General features: G+C 41.7%; 1 protein-coding gene across 3 annotated transcripts in view; it reads right to left on the bottom strand.

Annotated features, from left to right (window-relative positions):
- Positions 1-25,313, bottom strand: part of LRP8 (LDL receptor related protein 8) — a 173,091-nt gene that overhangs the window by 53,919 nt on the left and 93,859 nt on the right. For all 3 annotated transcript variants that reach the window (XM_085067566.1, XM_085067567.1, XM_085067568.1), the window contains one exon: positions 13,511-13,633. In XM_085067566.1, coding sequence (XP_084923692.1) covers positions 13,511-13,633 — 123 coding nt within the window. The remainder of the gene's footprint in view (positions 1-13,510; positions 13,634-25,313) is intronic.

Below are 25,313 nucleotides of genomic sequence, written 5' to 3'. Positions count from 1 at the left end.
AATATGTGTCTTGAAAGCCAGAAACATCAGTCCTTGTTCTCAAAATATTTGATGAGCAGATAGGGACACATTCACTCCTTCTGGAACATACGTTACATGACAGCTTTCAGTGGCAGCTGCTTTACACTCTGGAAAAAACCACTGCTTTTTCCAAACCAGAACCATTGGATGAATGAAAAATATGCAAGTGAAGGAAAAGAATATGCAAAACTGTTGTTAGGCTATGTAAAGTTAAGAAATTACCTCATTGTTCTCAAGTTCCTCCCTGATTTTGCGTAGCCATTGAATACACTTATTGCAGGAACCTGAATCCGAGACATGTTTTTCTTTTAATTCTTTTACACAATTTTAGAGATTTCTTCTTCATTTATTATGTATAACAGGGATTACATTTTTATTTACTTTAAATTGGCCTTTTCTAAACATCATTCTATAGCTTTGAGCTACTTCTCTTTGAAATGTTTTCACAGTGGTCATCTCCCTGGTATTTAGAACTCACCATGACTAACTCCCCATAGCTTCTTAAATATATGCAAAAAGAAAAGTACTTTCATTTATGTTACTAAATGCAGTCACATCACAGACTGTCTCCTAAAACCAACCTTTAAAAACAATAATAAATATTTTATACCATATGCTGAGAATATCATGGGCTCCAATCTCTTAAAGAAAACAGAAACACATGGAAATTCCTTGCTCAGTAGTCTGTGGAAAGAAACTGTAATGCAGAACTCAGACATGGGGGTGGATAGGAGTTGTTATGCACGAGCACAATGCAACAGCCGCTATTAAATAAACAGAAAATCTTGTGCATTAGGACTCAAACTGTGCTCAGAATTCAGGCCACCACTGATCTGAGGCCACCAGCAGTTTAGATCTGTTACTTCTTCTGTTTTTCCTTCCAAGTACCATTTCAAAGGGCAATTCTGCATTTCAAATACAACAAGGTGTAATGTTTACACCAGCACAGTGTAACAATGGAAGGAAGGAAAAGAAGAACAATGAAAATTTTCCCTTTTCTTCATAATCCTGAGACACAGTTCTGTTTAAATATTACTCTTTTAAACCTTCTCAATCAAGATTACGAGCACACAAAATGTAATAAGAAATAGCTCAAGACACACTAAGCAATGGAGCATGACTGGTACTGAGACGATGTCACACTGCTTCTCTGCAATGATGGGCTGACTTCTCAACAACCCAAAAATCCATGCTCCCAGTCCAACAGCAGCTGGAACTAACAACAGTGACCTTTAAATTTCAGGGCAATAAAATCCAGCTACAGCAGGCAGTAGAACAGCAAGAGGCAAAATCTGAGAGCACATATGGGAGAGATGATCTGTGCCTAAAGGCTACATTCATTTAGAACTACCACTTTTTTTTTAAAAAAACTTTCACACGGATGGTTTTGAAGAAGTTGCTTAAATTCAGTTTTTGTCAGAGCCTGTGCACCTCACTGCCTTCACTGAACTACTGATGCATGTACACATGTTATTAAAGCACAGGCATGGCCAGATGCCCTCCTTCCACCTATCACTACAGAGGGGAGAGTATGCAAAAGGAATTGCTTCCTAGAATCCATTCATTTGGAGCATTCAACTTAGAAGCTGCTGCTTACACTGAAGGATCCAAAATGGTGCATTGAAACATTGGCAATCTTTTTCAAAAGTCTCAGTCTGGATCCTAGAGATATTTCCTGGTGCATTTGTGAATGTCTAGGCTTTATTCCTTACCTACACTTCCTGGAAAAGAGCAACTTGAAAATATCTTACTGAGGAGTTGTGGATGAAAAATGTAAGTAAGGGATTGTGGAAGAGCAGTGGTCAACTTAAAATGTCCCATGTGCTCAACTTTTGCTCAGTTAATTAAAAAAAAAACCTGACAAGAAATCAGACCAGCAAGAGTACACCACAGGTAAGAGCTTTTAATCCAACGGAAAAATCCAATCACAATTTATAGCCCTATTATTAGCTGTTGCCTATCAAAGAGGAATAGAATCAGACATACTCCAATCACCCAGTTATGATACAGCAGTCCCTCTATGAGCTGCCTTGACAAAATTACAGCACTTCTTTTGCAGATGGTGACACTTTTCACCCCTTCACTCACCACGGCCCCACCACAAGGCAGCAGCAGAGCCAAAACAAACCCAGGCTTCTTGACTGCCAAACCTGCAGCTTCAGCACTTTATGGCAAGATGTGCTGCAAGTCCCCTGAGAACCACACACAGGTATCTTCATTTCCTATCACTACCTCAGCATGGTGAGCAGAAGCAGGGCTGCTCCACCACTGGCACCACACTGCTGCTTCTCCCCACCCCTTCCCCTCGCCCTCCTACCTGACCTGCTGCTCACTACCCCAAGAGCTGCTCACCCTGCCCTTGCACAGAGAATCTCCCATATTTCTCAGTCATACTCTTCTTCAAATCCACTTTCAGATGCTGCTTTTGCCAAATATACAGTAATTCTGTTAATACAATTATCTCTCTACCTGTATGAAGGTAACACCCAAGCCATGCCTGGTGTCAGATGAGGAACCCTCTGATCTTTTTACTGTAATCTCTGTTGCACTCCTGCTATTTCCCAGTTTCCCTGGTCTTCTTGCTTTCCTTGAGTCTGTTGTGATACCAAATCCCTCTGCCAGCCCCCTGTAACCTCAGCACAGCCATAAGCTCTGTGCCAGAAGGCAGCTGCACAGCCTGGGCAGAACCCCACTGGCTTCAGCAATGCCCTGCTGCAAACACAATTACTTAATTACATTGCAAACACAATTACTTAATTACAAAGGAAAATGGGACTATTACAGGACACGTGTTGGATCTGTTTTTCTGAAGCACCTCCTGCACCTCTTGGTGCTGAAATTACAAACCATGATTAAAGCTGGTGGTTTAAGTGCTTGGTGGTTACAGGACAGAACAATTTAGAAGGGGCTTGTAGTAGAGTAGTTATGTGCAAAATAGAACTTAAAAATGTGGTTTTAAGGATGACAATGTTTCTTTAATCCCTTAAAAGCAGTTTAGTTCACTGTCTGGCTTGAATATAATGAATCAGGAACTATTTCTCCAGGTTTCACATCAGATAACAGGTAATTATGGAAACAGAATAGAACTTTAATTATGAGAAAAAACATAGATTGTTCTATTGTGATCTTCAACAGCATTGCTATTTCTTAGAAGTAAACATATTGTGCAAGCTGGAAAGAAACTACTGATTAAAATATTCAAAAGCCCTGCTAGAATCTTGGACATGCTTTTCCTTTGTAAAAAAAAACCCCATTGTGTCTGACTGGTTGAGATATTTGAATTACCTCTTCCAAAGCCCACTTTAATTTTTCCTCACAGATTCATTTAATTAAATCCACTATTACAGGGTGGGTTTTTTCATTTTACATACACTATACAAAAGCTTGGTGTACTCTGGGAAATCTAGAAGATAAGAAAATCTTACCAATAGCTTTTTATCTTGATTTCTTCCCAGTCATTTTCAGCTGAAACAACCTGTTTAAGATGCTGCTTCCAAGCATGCCAGCAATCAAAATATTTTTAAAAATACAACAGTTACAGGTAACTGGTAAGTGGAAGAGCTTTTCAGTTTCTCCTCTGAAAAGTTGTAATATCATTAAAATGAGGTCAGAAACGTCAGAGTCATAGGGTAGAGTCCAAAGTGGAATTACCAGCCATGCCAGGATATTCATGGAACAGTCACCACCTCTTTGCTGGTGTTTTGTCAGCACAGGAGGTGCTCTGCTGTCAGTGCCAGCCCAGGACAGGCACAAAACCACCAATAAACACCCCAGGGAGATCAAGCCCAGTGCAGGCAGCTCCCTTTCTGCAGGTGCTCCAGTACAAATGAGACTGGGGGTTCCTGTGGCTCCTTCCTTTCTCTCCCTGGCTGATCAAGGAACAAGGCACTGGCACTGGGAAGAGGGAATGCTCATGCTGGGCTCCATCCAGAGCTGGCTGGTTGCACACAGCCATGAACACACAGCCCCTTCAGCAGCTCTCAGCTGAGGCTGTGAGTCCAGCACACCCCAGGGGTCTCTGAGCCTCTGTATCAGCAGCTGCTCTTTCATTTGCCTTCCTCCCAGGCTCACTTTCTCTTGTTCACAGAGATTATTCCAATTCTAATCAAAACAGGGAGGAAAAAGCCCCACAGAACGCTAGGGGGACAAAATTATACAAAGGATAAAGGAGTTGAGCAGCATTGAGACGAGACCCATTTGTAAAAGAGATTATGGTTGCAAAAGTGCTCCTTGTCACAAGGGAAAATAAAGGCACAAAAGGTCCCTCGATGAGCAAACATAATGAAATCTGCCAAGATGAGTGATAAAATCATAGAAAGAAAAATTATACAGGTCTCCAGGACACTGCCATAATTCATTGTAAAACCCTTTTTCCTGCTTCCAGAAATCTGTACTTTTAAAATTAAAGTTAAAAGCTTGCCTGAGTACAGTGCAACACCTCAGTATTTCACCTCGTATCTGCCAAGGTCTCTGTTTTGTCAAAGGACTGAATACAACAAACAGCATTCGGGACTTCTCAAAACTTCCTACCATGAAGGAAAAACTGAGTGCAGTGTCCCAGCCCAGGTCAGGCCACCTCCAGGAGCCACAGCAGCAGCAGGGAGGTCATCCCACCATCCCACACCATTCCTGGCAGCACCTGCCTGGCCACACAGAGGAGATTGCTGCACCAAGGTTCAGCCTTATACCAAGGGGAGATGCTGCCTTTTCCATGCTAAAGTGACAACTCTTCCAAGGTGTTAAAGGCATTGAGAAGTGAACTGCTGCTCAAAGGAACCAAGAAATCATGAAGAATTCAGGGCAAAAAAAGGATTCAGTAGACAAGCATAGATTTAATAAATTCTGCTATGTCCTCATCCTTTTATGTACAAAAGAAAGTAAGTCTGAAAAGGCTCTGCTGCTATTAAATAATTGTGTTCCTTATCTCAGAGCGAACATTTCATCTTTTATATACATACAAAGAAACCCCCACCTGTTTTCTTTTTTCGAGGATGGAACAGGCAGCTTAGATGGCAATTTTAATTGAATGAGTTTGGCTGTTGCACAAGAACACTGGTGTGTAGACCTGTGGCTGGGAAGAAAAGACTTTCCCGCACCACCTACACCTTAACTTCATTACAAATATCCCTGCTGGTTCTCACAACTCAGCTCCAAGTTTGACACTTGCAACATGTCTAGAGGCAGGAACTGAAGCAGCAACATAAACTCCAGTGGAATTCAGTATGGTAATTGCTGTTTCTTAGTCACATTCCACACAAGACTGATATACCTGCTGAAATACTGGAATGACCTATTGTTCTTTCCTGTGTGTATGTGCATTTCTCAATACACATGTATCCTTTTACACACATTAATGCACACACAGTGGTTAGAAATGAAATTGTCAAACATGCTACACATGTTAATCCTTGTACAGAAAAGAGAGAGAAGTGTGTTTATATTTGCAGCCTCTGCCAAAACAGAGAATTCACTGACTCATACAACTTAGAGAGCTCCAGTAACAGAGTGAGATGATGACCTTGCAGCCCAGGCCAGAAAAAGGGTGCAATAACTGGCATGAGCCCAATGTGTGCTCTAACAAAGCTACTCAGCTCTCTGCATTTTAATGCAAGTGTTCGTAATGTGTTTTAGTAGGTTAGAATACAAGACAAAAAGGATGAGATGAAATGTGTCACTTCAAATATAGTCATGAATACAGAATCCCTAGAAAGGAGGCTGGAGCTGCTGCTAAAGCAAAGCCTTGATTAAGGCTCTCCCTGCATCCCACAAAGGCACAGGGAGGATCCACACCAGCCTCACACGAGCAGGCAGTGATGCTGTGACCCTCACCCCAAGGCTCAATCTCACTGAAAGCATGGCAGGCATTAAAAATCTCCAGTGCAAGGCTTAAATTACAGAAATTATCTACCAAAGCATGCAGAGGCTGCATATTAAACCAGTCTTAATCATGATCCTAATCCTAAAGGAAACAGGATGGAGTGTCATGAGACCCTTATTAAAACTGCAAAATATTTCAGTGGGAGTTTGTCCTGAATGAAAACAGGATCCTACAACTGTAGGAATGGAGAAAGGGAGGAAAAATACCCATCAAAGAAAAGGTGGCAGAATGAGGAAACATAGCTTCAAGGCATAATTCATTATGATACTAAAATTCAGAAGCTATTTTAATGTCAATAATGTTAAGATAAAGTAATTTGATATTCACTTATTTTCCTTGCACCATAATTCAGTCATATAAAAAAAGAGAAAAGGGTTGCTGTCTGTGCTCTTGCACTGCAATACTACTTCATTCTGTTAAAACATTTCAATTTTTAAATAATGTTTTGCTTTTGAGTCCCAGAAATTATTTCCTTTTCACATCAGCCATAATAGTTAAACAACTGTGATTGCTGCATCCTTCCCCCAATAAACAAACAAAAATATAAATATAAAAATCAGGTAATCTGAATTTCAGAAAGCAAATAGCAAGAGAATGGAGAAAACAAAAGCACTAAGCAATTGAAAGCTACTTGAGAGTTCTGAAAACCTTTTAAGTTTTTAGTAGTTAATATTTATAGCCTGTTAAATAATTACACACACAAGAGCTTCACACACAACTTTCATTTTCCTACTATTCTCTCCTATTGAAATAACTGCAAGATTAATTGTAGCCATAAAAAAGCAGCATCAAACACTTTTATGACCACTCCTGTCTATGAACTGCATGAACACATTAAACCAACAGGAAAAATGTTTAAATGCCAGTGTTTAAACTTCACAGCCATCAACAAGCAAAGCTCAAAGTCATCTGAGGTGTGGGAACAGTGCAAATGTGCAAGCAGACAGTGCTACATGAAAAAGTGACTCCCTCACAAGGTAACACTGCTGAAGAACAGGACAATACAAACATCAGAACAGACCCAGTAGGTTTTTTCTGTTGGTGTTCCTACAGAACTCGGTCAGCCCTCTGCAAAGGTCACTGCTGAGACTTAAGCTCTGAACACATTCTCTTAAAGGAAAAACACATTTTGTGTAGGTGTGTTAAAACTTTTCAGCACCGGTAGAATTGAAGCAGAATCATTACAAATCCCAAATTCATTTGCATCTCTAGGTAAGTAAAATGCTGAGATCACCACAGCCATGTAATCATCAAAAAGGAGATGTAATTCACTGCCCATGAGCCACAGACAAAGTTATCCCACTACTGGGGATAAACTGCTGGCTTTGAGTTCGCCGAATTCCCTTTGATGTAAAAAGAATAATTTCACGCTTCAAGGAAAGGAATAGGATGCCAGAAAAACTGGATTTGATTCCTTACTCAGGCAGACTTCTCGTGTTAGTCCCTGTGGTTTTTTGTCCTTTGGGATATTGAGGTTGACTTGGGGTTGCTCAGTCAGGACACACCTGGAGGCATTCCAGGTTATGGATCCAGAGGCACCTGGAAAGCACTGGGCTGAGATGGGATGGTTCACCCAGGGGTAAAGGGACATTTGTGATTATTTGAAGAATCACATATGCTTAGAATAAAAGGGACTGTAAGCCACCATCCCCAGAGAACTACAGGTCTGGCCCCTGGCCTCAACAAGTCTTGTCCATCTCTGGTGTACTGTTAAACACTCCCATGGAAAAGGAGTTCTCTGTAGTCTGGAACTCTCTGCAAAATAGACCAGGAAGCTAAGTGGTATCCTAAAACCATAAAAATGAATTAATGTTTAAGCTATATTTTGGATGTTATAAAACTTTGACAGAGGTGAGTGAACAAAGCAAAAACTGTATCCTAATTGCAGAATTGCAGCACTGCAAATTATCTGACAAAATAATCTGAAATGAGAGACTACAAACAAGGAGAGGCTGAGGCACCAGCACTTGTTTGGCCGACAGAAGAGAAGGTTAAAGGAAGAAATCATTGCCTTCAACTACAGAATGGGAGGAAATGGTGAAGATGGAGCCAGGCTGTTCTCAGAGGTGCACAGTGACAGGATGGGAGGTGACAGACATGTGCTGCAACAAAGGAAAGTCTGTCAAGATAAAGGGATTTTTTTTTTCATTAATAAGGATGGTCAAACATGAGGACAGGGGTCCACTTTGAGCAAGAAATTGGACTAGATGACCCCCAGAGGTCCAAATTATGGACTTTGGTCTTAAATTATTCCATGACTTCATGGAGAGATGATCATGGCTGTTTTCATTTTATTCTGTCTCAATAAATTTGATCACATTGACAAATCAAAGCTTTCATGGCTATCCCTCCAAACCAGTGTGGGCACCTGGAAAATGAGACTGCCACTTTTGTGCCTTGTCTCTGGGAGGATCCTGTGGCTCTGGAAGTGTTTCCACATCCAGTACCTTGTCCTATATTTGCTTTACAGATGAGGTCCTCAGCTGCTGCAATTCAGCAGTGCTCCCAAAGGCCCAGCAGGGACAGTGACAGGGGGACAGTGCTGTATTTTATGCTGGCTGTGGCCAGTTTGTGCAATGGGAGTGTTGTTAAAATGCACACCTGTACATCTGGCATTAACAGCACTGTATTCAATTCCCTGAATGATCTCTAACAGATTATTCCAACAGAATAGTCCTTAATTTACATGTTCCACTGCACTTGCAACCCCCCAGCATCTTATCACATTTATACTAACAGATCTGCTCTTAACCTTAGGGGCAAAAAAAGGAAAAAAAAAAATGCTTTCTGTTACTGCCCCAGGTCCTAAAACTGGATATCTGGCTGTGCCTGGCTGATTTGGCCTAGTTTTTTCTTTTGCTACTCAAATTCAGTGGCCCAGTGTATGTGATGCCCTGAAAGAGACACTCCACCCTTCTCCAGGAAAAATTCTCCAAGGGCAGGGAACAGTTTATTTAGTCCTTTTCCACAAAAGCACAGTAATGTCACCAAACCCACTCAGTCATGCAGGAGATCTGCATCAAAGAAGAATAATAGAGATGTAATATCCTTTGGGCTGAACAGAGAGCTGGGAGAGGATTGTGCATTTGGGGGTGAACGATGCTATCAATGCTACCAACAGCTACAGGATTTTACATGTGGGCAGCTTGATAGGAAATGAGGGCAGAACTGACCAGTACTGTGAGAGATCAGCACACGCAGCAGCAGCACACAGACTGCCTGGGACCATGGAAAATACCCATTAAAAATATAACTATCAAGTTTGGGTACATCTCCCTGAACGACTCGTGACATGTACTTCAACATAAGAAAGAACTGGGTGAACTGGTGCTGTATTTCAAACCAGCATTCAGGGTTTGATTTTATATTCCACTTCCACTTTAAAATCTATTTCCAGAGCTGCTGCTTATTAAACCTGCCCTATTAAATCATTCCCCTATTAAATGCAAAATGAATTAAGGTTTCTCCCTCTCTTTTTCTTCTCTGTAACACCCTACACTCTAACACCCTGTGCCTTTCTGTACAATAATTTCTGCTCTTAACCAGGAGAATGTCACATATCTGAAGAAGAAATATGTGGTGAGTTTATGCTCTCTGCGTTCCTCGATCTCATTATATATACAACGTCCTAAGGCAAGAGTTTGCCAGCTTAGATTTTCACTTGCTCTATCCCTTTAATTTGTGCTCCCATCAGTGCTGTTACTGATTGGTAGCATTTATTTTTATTTTTCTCCAGAGATTTTTTTTTTGCTTAAGTCACTGATTAAATAATCAAAATACTTCAGAGGGAAATTTAAAATTTCCTTCTTGTATAAAAAGCAGGATGATTCAGTACCTGTGCTGCAACAGCATTAGGTGGATAACATTCATTTTGCTGGAGGTCCCTGTTAGCTCAGTCAGAAAAATTACTTCCCTTCCCCCTCTCTCAGCTCCAAGAAACTGGGTAAGGAAAAGGTGAGGATTCTTTCCATACACATAAGCAGAGCCTGTGTATATCAGCAGTGGCTGCACCACAGCCCCAGGGGATCACCAAGCCATGCTGGGCTGCTTTCAGTGAGAGTAATGAAAAACAGGGCCAGGGCTCTGGATATAGTGGGCTCCCCAAAGCAGAGCATCTGTAGGCTACCAAAAATCTCCTGCAGGTGCCAGAGAGCTGTCTTGAAGGAAAATGAAGACATACAAGCAGTTTCTCATTCACAATAATCCATTTCAAAACAAAAGCCTGGATAACAATATCCTCTAAAATCAGTCCATGCTAGAAACTCATCAACCTTCAACTAGCACCAAAACCCTCAACAGGGAGAAGTCCTAGAGATTTTATCAGTTGAAGATTCAATTTATGGGATACCCTTACAGCCACCACTCTCAGACACATTCAGTGGCTTGAATAAAACAGTTAAAAAATAATAATTGCATGAATAGCAGAAAAGGTGCAGACATCACAGGTCCAGCAGAAATCAGGCCAGCTGTGATGCCATCTCACCAACAGGACACAGGTCATGCTGTCCTGAACACCTGGGAATGGATAACATCCCTGGAGAGAATATTGTTAGGTACGAAGTTGAGCAACTTCAGTGATTTGGGGAACAGAAAAAGTAAAATACAATTTTGGTTCTGTAAAAAAACCAAAAAACAAACAAACCAAACCCCACAAACTGTTGCCTTCAACCAAGCATTAGAGATGGAGACATGACATCCCTAAGCACCAATAAGAAAGCACAAACTGTATTTAAAAACACACCACCAAAAGCATTCAGAAAATAAAAAGCCATTTAGCAGGTGGCTAGATGCTGAGAGGAACAGCCTTGTTTTCATCACATTCTAAGCTGGAAGCACTCCTGAAATGCAACAGTCAGCATTATTAATGCTCTTAAACTCCCTGGCTAGAACAGAGTATGGACAATGTCCAGCATTGCATTAATTGAGGAATAACCCCAGATCCTGGCAGAGGTGCTGGCAATTATGCGGCCTGTCTGAAAGTCATTGATTTTATAAAGCAGTTTGATCTTAACAGAGATGAGAAATCTCTGTTTCCCAACTTGTCCCTTCCCTAGGGAAGCTCTGCAGGGCAGGCCTCTCCACAGAGCTGTGCTGCATTTCTAAGCAGGAAAATGAGACAATCAGAGGCCCTGCAGTCACCCCTTGCCTTGATTTCATCAGGGAGAAGGAAAAGGGGACTGGAGGGAAGAACCATACAGGAACATCCATTTATGCATTTTGCCTGTCACTACATTTTCTGTCTGTCATTACAGCCTCATCTTTTATCCTTAAATAATATTTGCCCAGACAAAGAGCCAGGCCTTTTACAGCAATGGTGCAAATTACAAGGCAAGCCCAGCACTGCAGTTTCTTTAACTCGCTGCTGTCTTGGCCAGCAGTGGCAGGAAGCCCTGCAATGGTGTGTGAAGTCACCCCAGGACCAGCACTGCCTGACAACATTGCCAGGCTGAATCTGTGTCCTCCCAGAGCAGCTTGGGTCAGCCCTTGAGATGACAAATACTTTGACAAGGATACAAAACATCTGGAAAGAATGTCCCTACTGTGCAAATTAAAGCCTATAGCTATCAACAGGCATAAGATTAAAACTACTTGATCTTTATTTGATTAAGTGTGAACTTCAGATTGGAATAATCCTGGAAAACAAAAGTAAAGCTCCAAAATTCTAGCTGCAGATTCAAAGGCAAGCTTTTAAGGAGCACTGGTTTCTTTTGTGAGATAGCCACAAGTCAGACACAGGCTTGTATCAAAGACTCTCTGAATGCTGAGATCCAGGTCCATATATCCACCACACAAAAATTGACCTATTTTGGCTAAAATTCCTATGAAAACCAAAATATCAAAGCAAAAGCAAAGTATCAAAGCAAAGCACAGTAAAACTGCCTGTACAGATATAAACCAATAAAGTATGGCACATTTATATGCCATAGTCTTTGGGCTGGCCTCAGAGCACTTGTATTAAAAAAAAACCAAAACAACAAATTAAGAATTGATCCATACAGGTGCTGCTGCTTTCACTAGGAATTGCTGATTCATCTGTTAGCCCTACACTAGAGAACAGGAACAAACTTATTTCTGTGTTGCAGGAAGATGTTTCAAGGGCCACCTATTTTTCTGAAGAACCACCAGAGAAATGCAGACTTTGGTCTCTTAAAAGGTTTCAAGCAGGAGGAAAAAAAAAATCTGAACAAATTACTTTCCTCTGAGGACAGCAGTCCTGTATGGTGACAATCTGAGGCTCAGGTCAAGTTTCTTTTTTGAAACTTAAGATTTAAGGCTGATTTCCCCAGAGGATAAAATAACTGGGGGAAAAAAATGAAAGGTGAAATGGGTAGAAAAGGGATGGAAGATGACTACTAACGGATCTTAGTGGCATATCCACAGCTTGTGCTGCAGCCTCTGACATGAGATTTGCAGGCAGAGACTGCTGCAAATAAAGCTGCTTAGTTATTCAGCCCCCCTCCAGACAATCAGGTAGTAGAAGTAGCATTAATGAGACAGATTTTAACTAAGGAGGATGCAGGGTGAAAGACCAACGAATACAGTACATAAATATGGTAATGTATTTATTGAGGTAATTTTTTTCTGTAGCCTGTATGTGGCTGCAAAAATGATTCAACCCATTTTATGCAAGAGAAGTGCATTCATCTCCCTTAATTAGGGAGAAAGTAGGACTGGTACTAGGATTAAAAATAAAAGTATGGTTAATTTTGAAGTCCTCTGTACGGCATTCTGGCGAATTCTGATAAAATACTTCCTCCAACACTGCTTCTGACTCATGGGAATATTTGTGAAGTACATGACTGGAAATTCAATAGAATGGACCGTACTAGTTTCTTGGTCTGTCAAGAACAAATCTGCAGATATTAAGTAAGCACACAAATAAAAGTCTATATATTAGTATTTTCATTAAAATATCCCTGGGGTTCCCTTCAGCTCAATATCACACAACCCTTGACAGCTCTAGAACAATGGAGCATGAATGGGTCCCCTCAAAATGATGTGATAAAACACACTACATGAAAATCTAGAATGTTCCTTTTACTTACTGGGTTTTTTAAGGGTGTTACCTGCAGTAACATCTGCCATGCTTACTCTCAGCTTTAGTTATTTCACATTGCTCATCTTTCATCTGCTGCTTTTTTCATTTGTTCTCAGAACAAAAATAAAAAATGAAGATTGAGCAACACTGTAACATTGCAAAGCTCCTTTGTAATAGCAGAAGTGCTGTTTGCAGTGATGATAAATCCCAATATGTTACCATGCAAAACACCAAATCTGAGTTTCCAAATAGCCTGATCCCAGGTGAGTGTGACACTTCATGTACTGCTGTTGATCATGAGCCTGATAAGCAGCTCAAGATGTTTACAATTTCCTTGCAGACAGAAATCCAGACTAGACAGCACCACCTGTATTGTAGTCTGGAAAAGTGGTGCATTTGAAAGTTTGTAAAGCCTGTGATTTGAATGACCTGAATCTTTTGTGTCTTTAATTTTTGTTCCAACAGAAACATAAATTGACAGGTCATCCTGCAAGTGCTGGGAATAACAGCTTCAGTTTCTCTGTGCTTTGATAAGACAACATGTCTGAGAAATACCACTTTGTGCTACTCACTGCATGCTGCTTCTGATTCATCTGACCCGTCAGTACATTCTTCTTCACCATCACATTTCCACCTGGCTGGGATGCAGTGCCCATTGTCACAAGTGAAATCTGACTCAGCACAAGTTTTCTTTGCTGCAAGAAAAGAAGAAAGGACTTGGCATGAATATAAACAGTGCAGAAAATCTCCACTGCACCCAACCCCATCCAGGACGATATGGATTGCCCTGCACTAAGAGGATTTATTTCACGTTCAGCATTGCTTCTTCATGACAGAGTAACACGTGTATCACAGATGGGTGTTTCTTCTCCTAGAACTCTTATCCCTCCATTATTTGACAAGGATTCACCCTTCTATGTCTTTTTCCAGACATTCAAAAATCAGGGATGTTCTTTTTCAAAATAATTTTCTAAGGTTTTTACTATAAAAAGCTGCTGCCTTCATGGAACTGAAAGCGTGCTGCATGATTTACAGACAGGCAAGACAAACAAATATCACCTTTGGAGTACTATAAACTAAATAATAATGCTTCTATCTATGCAATCTATTCACAGCTTGTTAGTACATCTGTCACCACAGTAGATGATCATAAAGCACTCCTTCAAACACTAACATTCATTTCATTAAATGTCAACCACTCCACGCTCTTTGCTTTGCTTGCATTAATCTAGGGCTTGAAAAAGATGCAAGACATGAACTCAAGCAATTAATTGGTCTATTCCTCTGTGCCAGTGGTGCAGCACCATGTGCTCTGCACAATTCTAGTCAGCATTTTCCCACTGCAGCAGAAAGAGGGAATTCTGCATATATTTGGTCCCTTCAGGCTGAGGCCTCAGTGTTGATGTGACCAACACTCACTCGCTGCTTTTGCAGTGGTGATTTCAGTGGCTTTTCTGCTGAGTCCTGAGCTAGGGTTGGGGCTCAGTGTCACCACCTTGAAGAGAAATGCTCTCTGGATAGCTGGTATCTACCTTTGTGAGCCATCAAGTGACACAGGAAGTGGTGGCAGGGAGATTTGTCTCTTCCCCCTGCAAAGCTGCTCACAACCTAATAGGATCACAGGAAAATGCAGGTAATGAAGGACTTCAGGAGGTCACCAAGTCCAACTTCCTGCTCAAGACAGGCTCAGCTCTGAGGTCACACCAGGCTGTTGTGTGTTTTATCCAGTCTGGTTGGAAAAAACCCCAAGATGGAACCAGCACAACCTCCCTGGGCAGCCTGTTCCATGGTTTAGCTGCTCCCACGGTGAGACCTGGGTGTGACAGCATTCCCTCTTACAGTCATGTGCACACATATTGCTACATCAATACTTCTTCCAGCAAACATTTCCAAAGCATTAAACACAACAAATAAGCCTCCGGGGCTTGATCTTTTACTTTCCTTTCTTGTTTTCGTACACGAGCTGCTGTCAGGAGTGGAGTCATGTTAAATATCACTCACGTGCCCACACAGGGAACATGGAGCTTTTCTGTGTGAGGTACTGGAGAGACCTACATGGCTGAAATAAAAGTGCTCATTTTCTAGTGCACAAAACATGCAGCTTCCCTGAGCAGACATCCAGCAGGAAAGCACCGCAAAGCATCACTAAGCAGCTGTACAATCTCTCAGGATGCCCTTTATAAAGAGAACATACATTTACTCCCCTTCTGTTGCTAAATGAACCAGATTCTTGCGAATGAAAAAAAAAGGACAATTTTCAATTTTCTCTTCAGCCATTCGGAAATATGTTATGAACTAATATAGGATAAAACACCCTTTCCATATAAACCAAGAGTTTTGCAAGAGACTAGTTATACTAAGGATCATCCAAAGACATTGCACATCTGTTATCAGAGGGAAAAGACTTTCACCTGAATATCTCCTTTTAGGAAACCAAAACCTGTGAAACTGGCTATTGCACATTACTTCTTTAATGCAAGTTTTAATGAATCTGATGTATTTCATGGCCAGAAATGCTGATTCTGATAGGATACCCATGCATAGCTGAAGTGAGAGCACTCTCCTGCTCGCTAGGAAGCTCAGTGGGTAAAATGTTGGTATCTGCTCTTAGGGGAAGGTTGTGGCATCTACAAATGAAACAATCACAGCTACATCCAGAAAGGAGAGACCAGGGTAATACTGGAGACATTAGAAACTTGATTTTTAAAATGTATTTTGTTTTGTACTCACTCTCTCAATGCTTTAATATCTTGCTTTCCACAGCAAAACTGCCCTTTAACTTATTCTCTAGAGATCCAAATAGCAATAAAACTACTCTTGTGCCTCAAAACAACACTCTCCTTTTGCCATCAGTCTCACATTTCCAGGATGTGGGGATGCAGGATGGAGGAAGGGCCAGCCCCAGGAGGGGTGGCAAAGGCACTCTCTCTGCAGGTCTCCCAGCAGATGGTGGCACTGAAGGCTTTGTTCCCTGACACTGCTCCTGCACCACCATCAGTTCCTTGCCAGGGCTCACCAAAGAGGAGCAAAGCATCACTGCCAGTCCTGGGGCATCCTTGGAAGGTGTTAATGTGCTCCCTGCCTTTGGCAAAATGGACTTGGGCACAGCCACTCACCAGCAGTGGCAAACTGAGAAGTGGCATCATGTCCCCACGGCCACTCAAAGGTCCAACAATCCCGCGACAAAGGTCCTGATACAAAGGTGTTTGGTCCTTTGTTTGGTCCTTTAGACTGTCTAATCTCTTCAAGGAACAGGATTACGAGAGTTCAAGCCTTTTAATAATTATAATTTTTACTTCTGCTATTTTAATTTTTTTTCTTTTTGTAATTTATATTTTAAATACTCCCTTTGATTTGCTAATATTTTTTACGACTGTTACGATCCAGCACTGGGTCAGAGCTCTGCAGACTGTCTCAATTCCAATAAACTCCACTTTCTGTTGCAAACAGTAACCCAGATTATTCAAACTGCAAGAATACTGAAGCACTGTCTCATTTCTCACCTCTAATACAAGACTGGAATCACTTTATTTCTAACTAGATTTACCTTCTGGCACTCAGTCCTCATGTCTCTGGGATCACAATGCAGGCAGGGAGCAGTTAATTAAAATATCAGCTCTCTATCTTTTCCTTCCTTTTTCTTTTTGAAGTCTGATAACCCTTTCTATTAATCTCCCATGTTATACACCTTCCTTCTATCAATAATTCATTGAGGCTCACACCATAAATTGCCAGCGGTGCAGTAAAATGTAAAATAAATAAATACATCCCTTTTAGACAATGGGGAGGACACGGGTTCATTTATGGTTTCACCTGGCTCAGAAATAGTCAAGCAAAATTAATTGTCCCCCTGAGATCCATTTCCTTTGCCGTAAGCAGCCCAGGCAGCTCTGCTCACGTCTCTTCCAAATGAACATAAACAAACAAGAGTGAGTAGTCACAGCATCCCTGAGCCTCAGCTCCTCGGGGGGCAAAGCGATACCTGGAACGAGAAAAGAGAGAGCTCTGGCAGCCTGCTCAGAGCCTTTCATCTCCTCCCCTGCTCGGCTGCACACAGTGCACCACAGAGGCTGCTGCCTCTCTTTTGACTCTTGCTTCATTTGCCTTCAGTTCCTGCTTTTCCTTTCCCACATCTGCAGGTGGACAGATCTGTCAGAAACTCCACTAGCGCCTGTGTCACCATGGGATTCAGCTCCCACCAGGAATGAGCCCTGCCTTGGGCAGCTCTCCAAAGGCAGCCTTGGTTAAAGTCAGTCATTCCTGCTTCTCTTCTCCCAGAAACAAGGGCAAGAGAAGAGGGAAAGAAGGTTTCAGCTTCTTCTAGCAATGACAAAAAATGCCCTAACATGCTGAATTTTAAAGAAAACTGCATCAAATCCAGCATGGTCCTTCATTTTCCAAAACATCCTTTTCTGTTCCATTACTCACATGTCTTTTTCTGAACTACACGTAAGGATTCAGGAGTCATCCCTGAAGCAAATTAAAAGCAGAGAACCCAGAAAGAGTGGTTTAGAACACGAACATTTAGAGTGAATTCATAAAAAAGCTGGGGGACTGGGGACATGTTTAATTAGACTGGAGGGAATAAATATACACTGAAAGGAACAAGCCTTGTACTGGCTAGGAGCACGGACTAGATGACATAAATGTGACTTCCAACTTCCAAAAATACCTACATCTGAAAGATCAATTCCCTGACCCTAAGCCAAGCAAGGTACCTGAATCTAATGGAAAAAGTCCAGGACTTATTCTTTCTTCCTGTTTCTAATAAAGTCCAACATCCTTCCAATGCCCTCAGTCACTTCATTTAACCTCACTTAACTTTTGCCTCAGTTTTAGAGGTTTACAAGGCAGGTACATATTTTCATTTATTCCTTATAAGACACCAGGCCTCCTGTCATTCAATTTCCAATTCATGCCTGGTTGATTCTTATTTTGCATATCTGCAATATTAAGCAATACTCAACTCTGCAATAGTTTTATTTCTTGCTACTCCTGATTACCCCAAACCAGCAAAATGAACACATTTCCTCTCTCATCATCAACAGCACTACACAGTTCAACAGCAGCAGTAATATAAAAACACATTAAAAAGCTATTTTCTTATTACAATTTGCCTGTAAAGGACACTGGAAAAAAAGGGTTTGTTTTTTTTCCCCATAAGCGAATGAACCCTACATAGTAATAACATTCTAAACACAGGATTTTTAGATAAAGGGTTTTGTTCAAACTCTGGGCTGTATATCCAGACAGAAAACCAGGCTAATGAGAGCATCCTTGAGTGTTAACCCACAAAGACCCTGCAACCTATGCCCTCTCCCCATTTTCTCCCCCCAGAAACTGTTGGCCAACTTTGACCAATTCTGAATGAGGGGGAAGATGTGGAAAATAAGTCTAATCTTACAAGTTTCATAAAATTGGTAGCTGAACAGAGAACAGTCACAATCACAGCTCCACAGAGGGAGATAAGGGCAGAAAGTGGCCAGAGGGCTGCTCTGTGTGCTGCCAGTCAGCTGGGGCTGCCCAGACTCTGCATCTCATCCCAAGGTGGCTTTATGGCAGAGGGAAGGTGGCAATTTGGGATTAAAAACGCCAGACGCCAAACTCATTGAAAAAAGGTTTAATTTGTTCCACTACCCTCATTCCTTTACGCAGATCCTGCTCCTATTTTAGCTTCTGAATCAACACCAGACTTCCCATCAAACTGTGTATCTGCTCTCATTTGCAGCCAATATTCAGTCTTCTCGCAGAAAACAGTTTCACCCAAGCTGCTGTAAAAATGTAACAAAATAAAGTAAAAAACCATACAATGAAAGTTTTGCTGTGATCCTTATGCAGCAATAAAATAGCACAACCCTGTAGGACGTGATAATGGGGAGATGATGGTAGGCCAGAGACATTGAAATTCATAAAACAGGCTTTCATTTCGTGCTGGGAAACTTCAATGGCAACTTTGATCAGTGGCTTATCAGAGCTGCTGACAAGGCTCCATACAAGAAGAAAAGCAGCATTGCACGAGTTCAGGAGCTTAAACAGCGCCCATCAGCACCACTCTGCCCTGAGAGGTGCCAACCACAGCTCGGTGGGTAATGGGGCAATAGCCAGCTCATCCCAGAATGGAATACATCATTATTATGGATCACCCTGCACCTTCTAAGGACCTCCATTAATCCAATCTCACAGTGACCAAAACATACCCCAGCTTGATCACTTGCTTGGCCCAATGAGGTTTTCTGCTTGCTAGAGAAAGGTAAGGGCTGTACTCATGATTCAGCTCTTGAAATCTTCTGGGTTACACAGAACTTGATAGCAAACAGTTGTTTTCAGTTTATAATCTCAGTGAGCTCCTGAATCAAAAACACAGCCACAAGGACATTGCAAATTCCACTCCCAAAGAGAAATCCCCAGAAACAGAAGAAAGCAATTTAAAAAATTAATTCAAAGTTATGTTCACCACAAACTTGATATATACTCCCAAAACCAGAAAACACTTGGAGCAGGAGACTGAGCCCTGACCACATACTGTGACAGCATCCCTGCCCTTCAAAAAGAATCTGTGGTATTGATCCCCAATCCTGTGATCAGGTTTTATACCCAAAGGATATCTTAGTTGTCTTAAGGAGATCTAAAAATCCTAACCTACATCTGCAGCCCAAGTCCTCTCAGTTCCTGCTGCTAATTTTGCAAAGGAGGAAGTGTCACACGGCGTGTGGGACAACCCACCCCAGAGTGGTTTCCTGCTCCCAGCAGGTGAGCACACAGCACTACATTCCCTGCTTTAGGCATCCAAACACCTTGTGCTGGGATCCTGACCCTTCACAGCACCTCTGCCAATTCCTTGGCATGGGAATCCCAGGAATGTGCTGGTTTGCAGCTACAAAATGGCAACAGAGAAGAGCCGAGAATTGAAATATCAGGAAATCCTAGTGGATGTGGATCGTCAAGTCCTTTTAATTTTCAGACAACTAAGGACACCTTGAAGTAATGAAAGGGAATATTTAACCATTCTCTGAATCTGGCCACTTTTTTTGATGCTGCCATCTCAGCAGGCAATTACTTTTATAAAGAAAGATTAATCAGATCCCCTCAAAGAGCCAGTGCTCAGGCACAGACCACGGTGCCTTTGATATTCCACATGAAACACATTCTAAAGAAACTTCTCCTCAAGACCCCCTGAAACAGCCCCAGAAAACAACACCCCATTGACAGAAGACCAGTCAGAGGCTCTGGGGCTGCCTGAAGCTGCTGCTCAAGTAACCAAAACATGCAGCTGCAGAAGTCCCTCAGATGAATCAAATCAGACCAAATCAATGACTTTAAAAGAAGAAAAAGAGATGTCACCTGTGATTTTTCATTAGCATCAAAGGTATCCACTTTTGTGCATTTTAAATGGTAATATGTGTAAGCCTCCTATTTAGAATTATTTAAATACATTTTCATGTTTAATATTGAATTTAATGTAAGGAAAATGGCAGAACCTAATTGAAAGCTATGAAAAGCAGAATGCTGAACGCATTTTGTTCTCATGTATGAAATTAAAGTAACTTCAACTAACAAATACAGGCCTTCCTTCCTAAATTTACTCAGGTAAATCAAGGTAAAACAGAACAATATTTTTCAACAACCTGTCCTCAGGTTGCTATAGTCATTTCAGTCTTTAAGAAGGGGCTGTATGCTCAAAGGTTGCACAGCTTTTTATCAAATATACAAGTTGATATAATGAATGCAGCATTTGTCCCTACAAACCCTGTTTACCAACAGGAAAAGCAGGATTTCTCTTCTTCCCAGAAAAGAAATCAAGGACAAAACTGTCCACTTGGACTGGCATGCTCCTTGGAGGGCATCAGAGGTCTGTCAAACGTGCTACTTGGTATTCAGGACAACTTCTCCTTGCAAGTTTGAAGGCTTAGCTGGGGCTCTGGGCTTTGTCCTGGGGAGCTCTGCAGCTGGGAACAGCCCAGGCAGAAAGCTCGAGTGCTGCCTCACTCACTTCAGAGGAACAGCACCACACTCCTTCAGGCAAGGCTCCCTCCAACATCTGCTCCCTCCATTCTACCCTCAGCTTTCTCCATTTTTTAAAAAATCCACTCATAAAGCATCTGTGATCTTTTAAGCTGCACAAACCCAGGTTTTGCCACAATTTCCTCATTTTTATTCTACAGAAACTCCCATCACCTCAATGTTCAAGTCTCTGGAATTTAAAGAACAACAAACAACAAACCCACAAGAAAACCAACCAACTTCCCCCACACTGTACTTCTAAATTGGAAAACAACGTCCTTGTGCAGAGGAAGGGGGAAGAAGGGACAGATTTTCCTAGCAGCACCTGAAATACACCCAGCTTTGCTCAGAAATAGGCTGACAGCCCTGTCCAGCCTGCAGTCACCTCTTAATGGTACCAATCAACCTCACTGTTGTGTGACACTGCACAGCAAGTGTGAAAAACCACCACCACTCAGTCTCAAAACATTCCACTGACAAAACCTCAGTGAGGCTCTTCCTCATCCAGCAGCAACACTGACAAGAAGGCTGCCAAGTACATAGGAAAGGCTGGCCTTCAATAAATGGAATTGTTTTTACAACAAGGATTGTACAAGGTAGCACTGAATGAAAGGGCTATCAGAAAACTTGCTCCCCTTAAGAGAACTGAGAACTTGAAAATGCACAGGTCATGTCCTCCCTTACAGGTACATGGACACAGAGACATTAAATGACATGCCAGAAGTCACGCAGGAAACCCAGTGGCACAGCCAAGGGCCTGCCCATGTCCTTCAGCCCCATTTGATGGCATGGTCGCTGTATCTTATGCTCGAGTCAAGATTTCCTCTGTGCAGAAAAGAGCAGCCATCGCTCTGCTGGGGAAGCTGAACGTGTTTCCAGAACTCCATATTGCTGCAGTCATGACCTTTTCAAAGGAATTGGTATGCTCCGAGTTTCCAGTTTGTTTCTAAATATTTCTTTGACTGAAGCTCATCCACACTGACTTTTGCTGACAGAATTGCCAGCTTTGCCTGTCTCTCTGGGTTTTGTTTTGCCTTCTTTTAACAAGCAAGACATTGTTGCAAGACAGTTCTTGGGGTGGCAACTACATGTATGTTATTTCACAATGAAGGACGTCCACAAATTCCTCAAGAGGCACTTAATATTATTCTGTCTTTCTATTTCTGGGAATTGAACACTAGGGGCCATATTCTACCCTGATGAAACATCACCAAAGTCCTTGAATAGTCACTGGTCTCAGTGGTCTCTCTGGAAAATTGGTCTCAGATGTTTTTATGACACCCTGTGATGTCTGTTTTCAATACAGCTTTTACAACCCTTAGCCTAAGTCAAAGCCCTTGATGACAAAAGTCCCTGGTGCCCTAAGTCAAACCCCTCATGACAAAAGCCAGGTTTCCTGAGGATGAAACAGACTGGAAGTTATTTCTGAGAAAAAATATAGTAAGACAGAAAAGCAGAAGTGGTTAATTTAAGTTGATGGAGCAATTTTGGTTCCCACCTACACACATCCTCATAGCTTATCAGACAGGTACCAGGGAAAGAGAACAGCCATACTTTATGGATAAAATTGCCTTCAGTTATTCAGAAAATGAGAGAAATGAGACTAAGGCACGTGAACACAGATAAAGAAAAGAGACAAAGACATGTGAATACAGATCCTTTCACCAAGTGGGGTATAAGGAAAATGAAGGCCTCCTTATACAGTCACTACTTTCTGCTCTATTTGATGTATATTTCCTTTTTCATAAATGGTGATAATAAATTTCCAAGACCAATGGAGAGGATAGCAAAGAACATTGCTGGAGCACCACTTTTTCTTACCTAGCTCATGCTGTCACATTGAAACATTTCAACACTGGAGTTTACAGGTGCAGAATTGCCTTTCACAGTTTGGACACAGCATTTAACTTCTCATTGCCTGAATTTAGTGTACACACTGTGAGGTGAAAGTGCACCAAAGCAAAACATGCCACCTCCAGCAGAATTTCACACCAAGTTTGCATGCAGGAGGTAAACCCAGGAGCCCTAAACTCTGCACAGAGCCAGGTATGGTGAACTCCCTGTCACGCTTTCGCTGCAGCTGCGTGATCTGAGGTTCAATTAATTTCTGGCAATCCTCAGCCCCTGGTTGTACATTTGTCACTGCTCTGGTAGGGTCTGCCCTTGCACAGCTGTGTGTGCTCTGTGGCTCAGCTCACTTGGCTGACAGGGGCTGTGAGAGCACAAAACATCTGCGGGGAAGCAGCAGCAATTTCACCAGCCACCTTCACCACTGAGAGCAGAGCAGCACCATTACACATTGGGGGTCCCCAGAACTGCAGGCAAAGCCACTTCCTCAGCAAATCAGCCTTAAAAACAGCCAAAGAGAAACATACACTGTTTAAACCCTGTTTTGCAGTACTTGGCTTAGGTCCAGGCTGCATACTGTGCATTACAACTGTGTGGAAAAACAGTAACCTGATATTTACACCTGCGAGCTCTGTGTTTGTAAGCACAGTAAAACACACGTGCAGGACATTCCTGTGCACAAGCATTATATGTTTCCAAAAATGTGTTAATTGCTAACAGTACAAGTATCTCTGACCTGTCCTATAAATGACTCAACTCTAAGGACATGCTGGAAACCAATGCAAAGCTCCCAATTTCTACAAAAACAATGAAAAGGGGAAAAAAAAAGAAAAAGAGAAAAGGTTTTTCAAGAGTCAGGATCAATGGCCTAAATCAGAAGAATTGAAGACTCAATCCACACAGTGGCAAAAGGATGCCTTCTGTTGGTAGGAAACAGGGAGAAGGGGTACAAGAAGTTTAATAGACCTGGGATGTCTAAGGAGCTACTGCTGGTTCCATGCACAAATATCTGGGGGTGGACAGGAGGGAAAGGCGATGGGGGTTTGTGCTCCCAATTGGAGAATTCCACCTGTAACAACACGTCTGAGCATTCTGTTTGGCAGCCAACAGCAGGGGAAATTAAGCTGTTATTTTGCTTGGTTCTGCTGCATTTATGCATTTTTTATTAGAAGCAGCATTACATTTTATGTCAATTTTTACATGGTCCAGTTGCTTAATGTTGGATCAATGCTTGCTCTTTTTCTTCTATTCCTACTTTAATCAATAAGTTGCAGAGTAAAACATGCAAGAAATGCTCTATATAGTTAAGAAAAACCCCCACATGCCATGGTGTACTTTCTGTGAGGCTAAAATACTACAATCAAAATACCCACTGCAGTGTGTTGAAAGAATGAAGAGTCAACAACAATTAAAGTTGAATTTTTAACTGAAAATTTTAAAACTTTTTCCTAGGATTATTTTTAAAAGTTCCCCTTTCTGGACCTGCATTCATGGTCCTGAAGTATGTAACTGCTTCAGACACCAAAAATAGAAATGAAAATGGGGAAATGGAAAACAGAAAGTAACAATTGGAATGCCACAAAAATAAAAATACATGCAGAAACTTTCTATGCCGTAACAAACACTACATTTACCATTTTACACACATAAGCATTTTTGTGATACCAATAGCTATGGTAAAAGAACCTAAAGTGAATTAACTGGAAAGCAACACATTAGGAATGTCCAAAACAAGAAAAAAAAATGTAGACCCTGATTGCTAATGATCTTTAGACAGACCAGTGCCACAGATGTCCCTGTGCATGCACCTGTGAAGACACCTTCTCTACAGCTCTGTTAGCAGCTCTGTAAAGAAGACATTAATTGCATCCACTGACTAATTTGCCAGGAATCTTGCTTTTTAAGCCCACTGAATCAGAGCCCTGGGAATTGTGAGGGATCGCACACAAAAGCATTTTCAAGCCCGTCTCCAAAGGCAGCATCGTTTCAGACTGAACAGCAGGTTCATCCTCTGATCCAAGTCTGTTGCGGCGGAACTGCGCCAAACAAATGTCTGTTAATATTCTGCCAGGAAGCAGAGCGGATGGGATCCTGCATTGCATTAAGGCAAGTGCTCAGGTTAAGAGTTGGCCATCGGTCATGCAGCTCCCCCATTCGAGCACAAACCTCTTCACCCATCACCGTGTGTTGTCAAATGCTTTTGTGCATTGCAATATTAAATACTTGTACCCTGGGGATGGGAGTTGAATAGGCACAACATGGAAATTATGATGCATGCAACCATACCCTTTAACCTATTAACAAGTATGACCAAGATCACTTATTCGGAGCTCTCTAATCATCAAGGCAAGAAGACATCAACAGCTACTGTGTCACACTGACAGGGCCTTCAATGGCAAGTGTGGTTCAAAGGTCCACAGGAAACACAAAGAAGCTTTGTCTTTTGATGTAAAGAACAAAGCTACCATGTGGCACAGCATCACACATGCAATTAGTCAGGAGAGTTAATACAGTAGAAGCAGATGG

The sequence above is a fragment of the Lichenostomus cassidix genome, chromosome 8 (assembly GCF_008360975.1).
Source record: "Lichenostomus cassidix isolate B80296 chromosome 8, HeHo_3.0, whole genome shotgun sequence".
NCBI classification, from domain to species: Eukaryota; Metazoa; Chordata; class Aves; order Passeriformes; family Meliphagidae; genus Lichenostomus; species Lichenostomus cassidix.
This window is presented reverse-complemented; position numbering and strand designations above follow the sequence as displayed.